The sequence below is a fragment of the Xenopus laevis genome, chromosome 4L, assembly GCF_017654675.1.
Source record: "Xenopus laevis strain J_2021 chromosome 4L, Xenopus_laevis_v10.1, whole genome shotgun sequence".
NCBI classification, from domain to species: domain Eukaryota; kingdom Metazoa; phylum Chordata; class Amphibia; order Anura; family Pipidae; genus Xenopus; species Xenopus laevis.
The window spans coordinates 190,001-203,007 of record NC_054377.1 but is presented as its reverse complement, the minus strand read 5'-3'; the positions used below and the strand labels follow the sequence as shown (position 1 = coordinate 203,007).

Below are 13,007 nucleotides of genomic sequence, written 5' to 3'. Positions count from 1 at the left end.
CTTCCCTCCAAGAGACCCTCAGAGCATGGCTGTGTAACCCCTTCCCTCCCAGAGTCCCTCATATAATACCTTCTTTCCCAGAGTATGCTTATGTATGCCCTTCCCAGAGTCCCTCAGTGTATGCTCAATAACCCCTTGACTCCCAGAGTCCTTCCATGTATACTCGTACAACCCCTTCCCTCCCAGAGTCACTCAGAGTCCTTATAGAACCCCTCCCTTCCCAGAGTCCTTCAGAGCATGCTTGTGCAACCCCTTCCATGCCAGCATCAAGCAGAAACCAATATACAGAAGGCAGCGGAAATGAGTGGTAGCAGGTTTATTTAATAAAAGCACATTTTGTGCAAGTGGATTAGCAGAGGAACAGCTGCTTTTGCTGCAGAAGCCTTTGCTGAGCTAACAGTCTTAGGATCAAAGCTCATTAAGAGCGGGGTTCATGATTGATTAATTCATTAGCAAATTAGGCTGGAGGAAAAAAAAAATAGACCTGTTACTCTGGCATTTTGTGACACAAACAGCAAAGGGGTTAAATAAGACATGGGAGCACTTTTTGTCATTGTCTGGCAGTGGCTCAGTAAAAGGGAACATGTTCTTGCAGGTCACCAGTGTACGAATCACGAGTCACATCGAGGAGGAACATGAAGCCTGTCATTGGGCAGAGGTTGCAGAGTCAGGGAGGTAAGTGTATATTTAACTCACTCATTTGCCAGTATTTGGATCCAGCCCATCATTCTCTGTGGCAGGAATTTCCTATAAAGTGTCAGTTTAGGAAATCAGACGGATAGGAAGGGGTTACTTAGACACCAGCCCAATAGCACTAGAACAGCTCTATACAATCAATAGAGAGAGTTCACCCCCTAGGTAACTGCCACACAAGCATCTGTATCCCAAGGGACACCCCCCCCCCTCCGGGAATGGCCACACAGGCAAGTGTATGTCTTGTGCAGAGTAGAGCAGCAGAGGTTAAACTCATCACTACAGGGTGCAATGGTGCTGTACATATACATGGTTCCTGGCTTTGTGCTGTGCAGGGTGATAGAACACAAATGACAAACTCCGCCCCCCCAGGGTGATTCCCCAATGCTACCGGAGGGCTCCCCAGCAAGGTAAAGCTTAGTCCCTGGCCCCTCTCACCTGGTCAGCAATGCCCTAGTCATTAAGTGCACTTGTACTTGTTTTTATAAATAAAGGCTGGTTCCCCAGCAGTGTAGAAATAGACATAGCAGTGGTCCATAAACTCTGTCAATAATTTATTGGGTCCCAGGAGCCCTCTCTAATAATAGATTTCTATATTATATAAAAGTCCATTTCACTTCATCACATTGGCAGCTTCCTGCACATCCAATCTTGACATGTGAGAATATTGGCAAAAATTCCGCCAAAAAAAAAAAAAAAAGGATTCCTGTGCGATCCGCCTGTAGAAAACAAAGAGTAGATGAGGGTCAACTCTTCATCTTCTTTGCTCCCTTTAACTGCTTGGCTTTCCTCTGTAACTCCTCCTCCTCACGTCTCAACTCCTCCAAGTCTTCCTGGATGCCCAAACGTAAGCTGGAAGGAGAATACAGTACATAACGACAGGTCAAACCTCTTCTTCTGTTTATAATTCTAATTACCAGTCTCGTAGCCCAGATACCATGCCATACCAGCCCAGTGTGAGGCACACTTACTGTAGGTACTGACTGAATCACACATTCTCCACACAGCAGGGATTTATGGACTGGCTATGGTGGAACTAGCACTTTGCTTCCATCCACACCATGTAAATCTGCCTGAAACGCATGCTGGAATTACACACTTACCTTCTTGCCTCTTCTTTTTGCTGCTCCCGGAAGCTACTCTCCATGTACCTCAGGGCATAATCACTCTCATCCCTGTACCTGCACATGAGAAATAAGTCAATCTCAGCTGCCATAAAGCAGGACAGGACTGCTGCTTACAATGGGGATCAGATAGGATCTGTGCAGCCACTGGGACAGAATGTTCTGTTATACAGATAGCTAGAATCTCAGCTGCCATAAAGCAGGACAGAACTGCTGCTTACAATGGGGATCAGATAGAATCTGTGCAGCCACCGGGACAGAATGTTCTGTTATACAGATAGCTAGAATCTCAGCTGCCATAAAGCAGGACAGGACTGCTGCTTACAATGGGGATCAGATAGGATCTGTGCAGCCACTGGGACAGAATGTTCTGTTATACAGATAGCTAGAATCTCAGCTGCCATAAAGCAGGACAGGACTGCTGCTTACAATGGGGATCAGATAGGATCTGTGCAGCCACTGGGACAGAATGTTCTGTTATACAGATAGCTAGAATCTCAGCTGCCATAAAGCAGGACAGGACTGCTGCTTCCAATGGGGATCAGATAGGATCTGTGCAGCCACTGGGACAGAATGTTCTGTTATACAGATAGCTAGAATCTCAGCTGCCATAAAGCAACGGGGATCAGATAGCTTCAGGGAGTAACATACAGTAACCCCACTGGGTTCCCACTTACTCCCCCTTAGCACAGATATACTGCCCCTATGTATGTAGAGAGGGTAGACAGATTCAAAAGAAACAGTTCACTCACTTAGTTCTGTCGTAGCCAAATATTTCCTGAATGTGCTTGGATATTTCATCCTGGCATTCACCCCCATCGTCTATAAAATCATCCATCTCTGAATCATATTCATCATCGTCAATCCTTCGTTTGTAAGAGCTGGTGATGGGGGGCAAAGGACAGCCTGAAAAATAAATCTGTACATTACAGGCAGGAACAATGTTCTGCTGAATGTACATATATTTTATGTAGATATAACCCTAGTAAACATGCACGGTTAGGGCAATTTTATACATGCGGGGGGGGGGGGGGGAGTAATCTTTATTTACACACACACACACACATACCAACATACTTCTTGATACCAAAGAGCAGTCAGACAAACCAATAGCCCAATGAGAAGTCTCTGTATAAATAAACCCCTCCCTTTGCCCAGCTACAGCCAGTTAGATAAAGAGCAGCTCAATATACAGAGGCTTCTCATTGGGCTGTTCGTTTGTCTGACTTTGCCCTTTAGGACCAGGAAGGAGAATATGAGTTTTAATTCATTTTCACATTTTTTCCTTGTTTAGTGCAAGAAACAAAAACCACAGACATTTACTAATAAAATTAGGGTATTGCGGTGCTCCCTTAGCCAAACAGGTGTACTTGGCACCCTGCTCGCAGCAAGAGTTGTTTGCAGCAGAACAGTTTAGGGTCCATGAAATGAACCCAGGAATGGGCGCTCTAACCCTAATGCACCTTAAGCACAGTTTGTGGCTTACCTGGTGGGCGCATCGCAGGTCTCTGCCCAGGGGGTACTGCTCTCACTCCATTCATATGCCCATTGATGGACTTGGGTACAAAGTTCTTGGAAGAAATGGTTTCAGCCACCACAGTACATTTTGGTTTTGCAAATGTTGATGGTCCTATTGCTGAAGCGGCCACCGGCCGCCCAGGGCCTGAGCCAAGTGACGAAAGAGCAGAAACTGAGACTGAAGTGCTGTTTGTCCGCACAGAGGTCGGTCCAGTGCCTGGTCGAGAAGAGGGGCCTTTAGGTGTGCCACTACTGGGCCGCACTGCTCCTGAGCTGCTAGGCCGACGTGAAGAATTACTGGCAGAATTACCAGTACTGCTTGCACGTGGTGTTGCTGAACTGGAGGGTCGGGCAAAGCCAGAACTAGTAGCAGGCTTGGCATGAGCCACATTGAAATTGCTAGGTGGCCGGGTAAAACTAGAAGTAGAGCCTGATCCTCCTGCTGTCTTTGCTGAACTAGAACCCGACTCTCTCACTGACCCAGAACTTGATCCTCCTGTTGGCTTCTCTGAACAAAAACCTAATCCTCCCACTGGCTTCCCTGAACCAGAACCTGATCCTCCAAGTGGTCTCCCAGGGCCAGAACTTGCAGATGTTCTCCCAGGGCCAGAACTTGCAGATGTTCTCCCAGGGCCAGAGCTTCCAGATGGTCTCCCAGGGCCAGAGCTTCCAGATGGTCTCCCAGGGCCAGAGCTTCCAGATGGTCTCCCAGGGCCAGAGCTTCCAGATGGTCTCCCAGGGCCAGAGCTTCCAGATGGTCTCCCTGAAGCAGAACTTCCAGATGATCTGCCAGGGCCAGAACTTCCAGATGGTCTCTCAGGGCCAGAACTTGCAGATGGTCTCCCTGAAGCAGAACTTCCAGATGATCTCCCAGAGCCTGAACATCCAGATGGTCTCCCTGAAGCAGAACTTGAACCTCCAGAGGAACGCCCAGAAGTGGAACTGGAGGCTTCTGAAGGCCGGGTAGAGCTGTGTCTATTCTTGCCATCCCCCATTGCATTGGGTCTAGAACCTTTAGCACCAAAGTCCTTGGCAGAAGATGACTTTGTGTGGAGCTTTGACGCTTTGGGATGGATTATGGACACATTCTTATCTTTTCTGATTCCAGTATCACTGAAGGACGTTCTGATGGTTCCACTCTGCTCATTGGAGCTGGAGTTTTCATGGGACCTTTTCTCTCCTGAATGGTTTCCTTTCAGCAAGGAATATTTGTCTCCAGAACCTTTACAGACTTTTACAACCTGCCCGTTTCTCTTTGGATCTTTTCTGTCTGCCTTCTGGGCTTTCCTCTCTAGAAATTCCAACTCTTTCAGCTCCTCTGCGGTTCGGAGACGTTTCTCTTTCTTCACAGGTCGGACCATTTCCACTGGCTCGTGTTGCTTCCGTTCAGCAAGCCGCAGCAGTTCGGTGAAGTTAAGCCCTGGAGGCTTCTTTCCGGGTGCAGGTTTGGCAACTTTCTGAGGGGGCAATTCCTCCTCCGGCTCAGATTCAGACTGAGAATACTCATACAATTCCTCCTCTGTCATATACTCCTCATCCTCCTCGGCAGCACACACGTTGCCATTCTGATCCTCCTCCAGGTCGGAATGTTTGTGCTTTTTGGGCTTCTCTTCAACCGGAATCCCATTGTAACCCCTGAAGTTGTCCTTTGTCCTGGAGGCCATGGCTCGGGCTTTTCGATCATGTTTCAGCTCCTTGCGTTTGGCCAACAATCCCTCCTTCTTCCTCTTCGCTTCAACCTCTGAAAGACACCAGACAGACAATTTAATTCTACTCACTAGTAACTCTGTCCCCCAATCACTAGCATAGCTCCGCCCTCATTCTGCCCTGGAAAAGGGTTTTCTTCTCTTACTGTAATAAAAACAACACCGCCTAGTAATAGATCTGCACCATCACGGCAATATCTCCTGGAATATCACAGTGAATGATCAGACCTTCTGCCAACAGACACAGGCTGCCCACTTGTTGGTGTTCTTTCTTCTACAACGATTCAGGATATATGTATAAATACAAATATACAGGAATTTTAAGTGGTACATATGTATATTATAAATGGCACATGAGGATTATGGAGTACAGATACATGTATCAGAGGGTTAGAGAATATATTCCCCATAAGTATGAATGGGTGAAAGGAATAGAAGAAATGTATCATGTGGGTATAGCACCCCATGAGTATGAATGGGTGAAATAGAAGAAATGTATCATGTAGGGTACATAGCACAGGCTGCTGGGAGTCCCAGTAGGATGAAGTCACGGCCATAAAGTTTCAAGATACAAATGGCTCCTGTTTAGCAGATGAAGCCCCAGAATGCTGCGGGGCACATTAGCATCCCAAAAGCTAAAGCTAGTGTTGGTAGGTTACCTTTCCTCTGCATCTCCTGATCTTTCTTCCTGAGAAAGGCCTGCACAGCTGCAGAATCCACACCTTTCACCTTCGGATCCTTTCGAGGGGGGCCCACAGCCAGACTGTACCTTTTCTATAAAGGAAACAGAAAGAGTTAACAGGGGCCCCTGAAATAAACAGTAGTGGGGTCATTACGATCTTTAACAGACCCCCCACGCCAGGGAGTAGCCGCCACTTACAGACTCCTCTGGGTCAGATTCAGACCGTAAGAAGTGTATGGGGGGGGTCCTGTTCCTAGGATTGCTGCCCCCGCTGCATATTTCACTGCAAACACCCAGTGGCTATGTGTGCCCTTTACTTATATAGTGCTGACATGTTTCATAGCACTGTACTGAGATTATGCATAATACATATCAACCCTTGTCCCAGTGAGCTTACAATCTAAGGTCCCTATCACATTCCCATCAGTCCCTGCCCCAGTGAGCTTACAATCTAAGGTCCCTATCACATTCTCATACAGTAGGGGCACATTTATCAGGAGTCAAGTAACCTGCTTTAAAAGGGGGTATATGCAGATTTCTAGACAACCCCATTTCCAGTAAAGTTGGGAGAGAGAGTGACAGGTGAATAAGAAGAGAAACCAGATATTTAAAGGCAAATAGTACAAAGACAACAAACCCAGAGCAGTTGTGCTAATTGTTTAACAGACAACTCTCTCCTCTACCCCTTCCCCCACATGGGCCAAAATAGCAGCTGGGCAAATACACAGGTTGCCCTCAGCCCAATGGCCACATCTCATCCCTACACCATCTGCTGCCGGTCTTGCACTACAAACAGACATCACTACAACCAACTGCACGTACACTCACACACATTATACAGTTAGATAAATATTTGGGCAGAGAGAGAACTTTTTTCTAATGTTGGTTCTGTACATGACCACAATGAAGTTTAAATGAAACAACTCAGATGCAGTTGAACTGCAGACTTTCAGCTTCAATTCAGTGGGTTGAACAAAAAGATTGAATAAAAGAGTGACGAACTAAAGCCTTTTTTAACACAATCACTTCATTTCAGGGGCTCACAAGTAATTGGACAAATTAAAAAACTGAAAATAAAATGTTCATTTCTAAGACTTGGTTGACTGCGAAGATGACAATAAAGTTTTTATGCGTACGGCCCTACCTGTCAGTGCAGGACGTATGGGGTTAAGTTCTCCTCTCTGGAGGCAGGACAAACAATGATTAAATCTTTAGGCTCCTCCTCTTCCTGTGTCTCCTCTATCCCCAGTTTTTTTGTTTGTCCTGCTCGGAGGTGGACACTCCCAACAATCCTCTTCCAACAAGAACATTAAGGATTTACCTGGAGTGCTCTGTCTAAGGTGAGCCCCTTACTAAGGTTATGTGCTCCTTTAGTATAAATGCATGAGCCCCGGTTCTCTTACTGAGCCCCTTCCTTATGGTTTGGTGTTGCTCCGCTTATTCAGCGTGATTCCCGGGTTATGGTGAGCCCCCCCCCCCCTCACTCGGCGGGCAGTGTGTGCTCCCTAACCCCTGTAATACAAGGGAAACTCTGGATGACCGGCGGGACCCTTCCCCCTGGCATCCTACGTGCCTCAGAGCCTTCAAGAGCTCCCCATGTGTGCACCATTGGTTCCATCTCCTCTGCGCCTCTGCCTAATCGTGCACGCTGTTCTATAACAGCCTCCAGGCGCGGGGGATGAAAATTCTGCAGGCGCGTCGCCTTCCTAGGCGCTGTGGATGACGTCAGTAGAGGCGTTCCTTGTCTTCGCGCATTTTTTCCCTGACTAAGGCGCTCTTTGATGACGTCACGGTTCCAGCTTCGCGCCTTTTCTCTGTGCTAAACAGAGGACATCACGGAGCAGAGACATAAGAACAGATAAGTTCCTGTTTTTTTCCTGTTTCCTCAGTCTGATCATTGCACACTGGGTTTTCCACAGTTATGGCACATTCAAAGGAGCTAGCAGATCTCATTGCAGATCTTTCTGAGCCAATAGTCATCCCCAGGAAATCTTCCAGAGTCACTAAAAAGAAAGCAAAAAAAGCTCCTCTTTTACCTTCACCATCTCCACCTAGGCTAACAAGGATGGTTAAATCTCACCAAATTTCTGACTCAGACCCAGATGTACAGCAACCCAAATCTATTACTACAGCTTTGGGGCATGCAGCTCAGGACACTTCAGATTTTGAGAATAACCCACAATTTTCTCCTGGTCCTGTTAGCTCTGCAAATGCTTCACCACAGCAGCAGCCAGATCATAATATACCTTCTATTTCTGCCAATACATCTACTGTAACTGACAATCAGTTCTCTCATTTTTTGGGGTGGCTACAGACCCAGATTAACTCATCTGTACAGCAAGCTGTGTCTGTTCAATCTTTCTCTAAGCCTAGACCTAAGCCTAAATTTCCAAAACGTTTTCACGATAGTTCCTCTTCCTCTCTATCTGACGAAGAGTCCTATAACAGCTATTCCTCTGACTCTGATAATTCAGATTCTGACGAACCTGCCTCCCATAAACAACCAGAGGACATTAAACTCCTACTTAAACACCTTCGTGATACCCTAGAGATCACTGAAACACAACCACAACTGTCAAAGGCTGACAAGGTACTTGGCAATACACCTAAAAAGTCTAGATCCTTTCCTACTAGCAAATCCATTTCTCAGATGATATCTAAGGAATGGTCTGATCCAGACAAGAGAAATAACATTCCACAAAAGTTTTATGCCAAATTCCCCATAACAGAGGAACACAAGCAATGCTGGGACAAATCACCTAAAGTTGATCCAGCCATTGTACGTTTATCAAAAAACACTACTCTTCCCGCAGAAGATGCGGGTTCATTCAGGGATCCCATGGATAAAAAGATGGAATCTGCCCTAAAAAGGGATTTTCTCCACTCCGCAGCTATTATTCAACCAGCCTCGGCTGCTTTTAGCGTAGCTCGCACCGCCAAATTTTGGTGCCAAGAATTAAAACACCCCTCACCTCACACAGATTCCGATGCCATCCTAGACAAGCTCACACTAGCGTTGTCCTTCCTCAGTGACGCTTCACTAGAAATATCTAAGTTGGCTGCCAAATCTTCAGCAGCAGCCATAGCCGCAAGAAGAGCACTCTGGCTCCGACAGTGGTCAGGAGATGCGGCCTCCAAGAACAGGTTAGTCTCCTTAAAATTCGAAGGTCAACAACTTTTTGGTCCTGAACTGAAAAAAATCATTTCAGAAGTCACAGGAGGTAAAGGTGTCTTCCTTCCTCAAGGCAAAAGACCACAGAGAGACTCCCATAAACGCAACTACCATCGGCGTTCTTGGGGTTCCTTCAACAGACAATCCAGTAGAGGCAGACCCCCTACACAACAGGCCTCCAACAAGAGGTTCAAGTCCTGGCAAAACCATTCCAAGGCACCCAGGAAAGGTGGCCCATCAAAGACTCAGGATTCCTGACTCTCTGCCTCCTCCTCAAAACAATACACTAGGAGGCAGACTAAAGGAATTTTCCAAGATTTGGCAGACATCCATACCGGATTCTTGGATTCTAAGAACTGTCTCTCTAGGTCACAAGATATTTTTCAACACCTTTCCACATCACCGTTTTGTTCCTTCCAAACTGCCTTCAAACCCCGTCAAAGCTTTAGCAATGTCCAACATTGTTCAAGATATGCTTCAAAAAAAGGTCATTGCTCCAGTTCCAGTGAAAGAACACTTTCATGGTTTCTACTCAAACCTTTTTCTAGTACCAAAAAAAGACGGTGGTTTTCGTCCCATCCTCAACCTTCACTCCCTCAACAAGTTTGTACGTTATCAACGCTTCAAGATGGAGACAATTCGCTCCATAACAGCATCCATTCCATCAGCGGCCTTCATGACCAAAGTAGACTTGAAGGACGCTTACTTACACATTCCCATTTTCCAGGAACATTACAAATACCTACGCTTCTATATAAATCAGCAGCATTACCAGTTTCAGGCCATGCCCTTTGGACTCACTTCGGCCCCACGGATATTCACAAAGGTCCTCGGGGCCCTGATAGCCACAATTCGTCACCAGGGCATTCATATCTTTCCATACCTGGACGATATCCTTATTTTCGCAGACTCCGCACAGAAGGCAACAGAAGCAACTCAGCTCTGCATTCAACAGCTGACAAGACACGGTTGGATAATCAACTATCAAAAAAGTATCCTTTGCCCCAGTCAAAATCTTCCCTTCTTGGGCATGATAGTAGACTCCAAACTACAACGTCTTTTTCTACCAGCAGAAAAGATCACAAAGATTCAATTCCTTATTTCAACACTGGCAGGCGAAGTAACAACCACTTTCAACGCCCTACAACTATTGGGTCTAATGGCATCTACCATAGATGCAGTTCCCTTCGCAAAGTTTCACATGAGGCCTCTACAAAGAGAATTCCTACGTCAGTGGAACGGAGATCATCAAGATCTTTCCCAACAAATTCTGCTTCCCCAGACTGTACAAATCAGTTTACGTTGGTGGTCTCTCCATCACAACCTAGCCAAGGGCAAACCCTGGCACTTGCCCCCACCCCTGGTTATTACCACGGACGCGAGTCTCAGAGGATGGGGAGCAACCTACCAACACCAAAGTTGCCAAGGGCTTTGGAACCAACAAGAGCAAAAGCTTCACATCAACATTTTAGAGATGCGGGCTGTGTTCAATGCACTCCTTCACTGGACCCCACTCTGTCAGTCGGCCCATGTGCGGATCCAGTCGGACAACTGCACAACAGTTGCCTACCTCAACAAACAGGGTGGCACGAGAAGTGCAGCAGCAATGGCGGAAATAGCAAAGATCATACATTGGGCCGAGTCCAACTCAGTTCATCTCACAGCCATCTACATTCCAGGCCTGCTAAATTGGCAGGCAGACTATCTCAGCCGCAACACTCTAGACCCAGGGGAGTGGAAACTGAAAACTTCCATATTTCAAATGCTGACAGTCAGGTGGGGAACACCGTGTGTAGACGTGATGGCGTCCAGACACAACAATCAACTGTCAAGGTTTTTTCTCCAAGATCAAGGATCCAATGGCAGAGGCTGTAGACTCGCTGGCTACTCCCTGGTCATTCAGGATGGCCTACGCCTTCCCGCCAATACCTATGTTGCAGAGGATACTCACCAAAATTCGGCAAGAACGAGTACCCACGATCCTGGTAGCACCAGCATGGCCTGCACGGACATGGTTCGCGGACATAATGTCCATGCTAGGGGATCAACCTTTCAAGTTACCAGCACTACCGGATTTGCTAACACAGGGTCCATCCTGGTACCCAGACGTGCACAAGCTTCATTTGACGGCATTTCTTTTGAATCCCGTGTCTGGGAACGCAAGGGATTTTTCAGCCCCAGTCATAGCTACACTACTAGCGGCTAGACGTTCCTCTACAGCTAAGGCTTATCATAGAGTTTGGCGGACCTTTCTTTCCTGGTGCGAATCTCATAGCATACTATGGGATAGTTGTCACTCTCCACAAATCTTACAATTCCTGCAAGCAGGCTTCGACATGAACCTTAGCATAAACTCTCTTAAAGTTCAAGCTTCCGCTTTAGCAGCCCTTCTTCACATTCAGTGGGCTGTTCTCCCAGAAGTAAAATTATTTTTTCAAGGCCTATATAGAATTAGGCCTCCGTCCCGGAGACCAGTCCCTCAGTGGGATCTCAACCTGGTATTAACAGCTCTTCAAGGACCTCCCTTTGAACCAATAGAGTCCATTGACTTAAAATATCTCACTCTCAAAGTGGTTTTTCTTCTAGCCATAGCCTCAGCTAGGAGGGTTTCCGAGTTGGCTGCCCTCTCATGCATACATCCATGGTTAAAAATTCACGCTGACAAAGCGGTACTTCGTACCAATCCAACCTTTCTTCCAAAGATGGTGTCAGAATTCCACGTCAATCAGGACATTGTAATTCCGGTCCTTCGTCCTCTAAGTTCAGAGGATCACACGCTAGACGTTTCGGTTCTTGATCCTGTTAGAGCCTTAAAGACTTATGTCTCTAAGACCACGTCCCTCAGACAGTCAGATGCCCTTTTTGTCCTTTTTGGGGGTAACAGAGAGGGATTTCCAGCTTCAAAACGTTCCATTGCCCGATGGCTGGTCACTACCATTTCGGAGGCTTACACCAAAGCTGGTCTAAGTCCTCCGACGCTACTTACAGCCCATTCTACAAGGAAAGTTAGCACTTCTTGGGCTTTTCAACAAGATGCTTCTCTAGAAGCAATTTGCAAGGCGGCCACTTGGTCTTCTCCGCATACCTTTTCCAAGTTTTACAAGTTTGACATTTTTAATTCAAGCCAATCAGATTTTGGAAGGAAGGTGCTACAAGCAGCAGTAGCACATAGTTAGCTTCCTTATTCCTTTTTTTTCTTTTCTCTTTCCATTTTGACCAGTTAATAGTTCACCCTACCCTTTTTAGGACGACTTTGGGACATCCCCATACGTCCTGCACTGACAGGTAGGGCCGTACGCATAAAAGTAGATTTTCTTACCTGATAAATCTCTTTTGCGTAGGCCCGTACTGTCAGTGCAGCATCCCGCCCTTGTATTTTTGGTGGGGTGCCGGTTGCTGCCGTGCCTGAGTTAGATAGGGAGTTAGTTTCTCTCTATGTTGTGTGTGTGTGTGTCTCCATTCACAGACTTTACAATAAACTGGGGATAGAGGAGACACAGGAAGAGGAGGAGCCTAAAGATTTAATCATTGTTTGTCCTGCCTCCAGAGAGGAGAACTTAACCCCATACGTCCTGCACTGACAGTACGGGCCTACGCAAAAGAGATTTATCAGGTAAGAAAATCTACTTACTTTGACAGGCTGAAGTGTTGAACATATATATATATATATACACACACACACAGTATATACACTCTCTCTCTCTATATAGAGAGAGAGAATATACACAGTATATGTATATATACATTGTGTATATAGACTCTCTCTCTCTCTCTCTCTCTCTCTCTCTCTATAGTATATAGACACACTGCACACACTCGATACTCACACACTGTATATACGCTCCCAGCAGCTGCCAGTTACCAGCCCCAGTCACCCCCACAACTGACCGTTGCACCTTCCGACCCCGGTTTGGCGGCCGCCATTCTCAGAACACTGTGGAAATCCATCTCGGTACCATGCGCTCCAAACTACGACGCACTCAGAACCCAAAACTGCTACATTTTACATCACTTCCGCCCAAACGATAGCTACCCGGAAGCACCTTCCGGCCAGCACTTATTGTCACGTGACCCACGGGGGAAACAGAAAGAAGGAGATGGTGACAGATAGA

At 46.6% G+C, this 13,007-nt stretch overlaps 1 protein-coding gene across 3 annotated transcripts; it reads right to left on the bottom strand.

The window, feature by feature from the left end:
• Positions 1 to 305: 305 nt before the first annotated feature.
• Positions 306 to 13,003, bottom strand: spty2d1.L (SPT2 chromatin protein domain containing 1 L homeolog). 3 transcript variants are annotated; one of them, XM_018257204.2, is made up of 6 exons: positions 12,784 to 12,999; positions 5,701 to 5,815; positions 3,304 to 5,076; positions 2,570 to 2,723; positions 1,797 to 1,874; positions 306 to 1,545 (listed from the first exon to the last, which is right to left on the bottom strand). In XM_018257204.2, exons 1-6 carry the CDS (start codon positions 12,841 to 12,843, stop codon positions 1,440 to 1,442), a joined length of 2,286 nt encoding a protein of 761 aa, XP_018112693.1. In that variant the 5' UTR covers positions 12,844 to 12,999; the 3' UTR covers positions 306 to 1,439. The 3 variants fall into 3 exon arrangements, with proteins under 3 accessions (XP_018112693.1, XP_041445562.1, XP_041445563.1); XM_041589628.1 differs by having other exon boundaries at positions 12,723 to 12,858; XM_041589629.1 differs by lacking the exons at positions 306 to 1,545; positions 1,797 to 1,874; positions 2,570 to 2,723 and adding an exon at positions 2,729 to 2,766 and having other exon boundaries at positions 12,784 to 13,003.
• Positions 13,004 to 13,007: the final 4 nt, after the last annotated feature.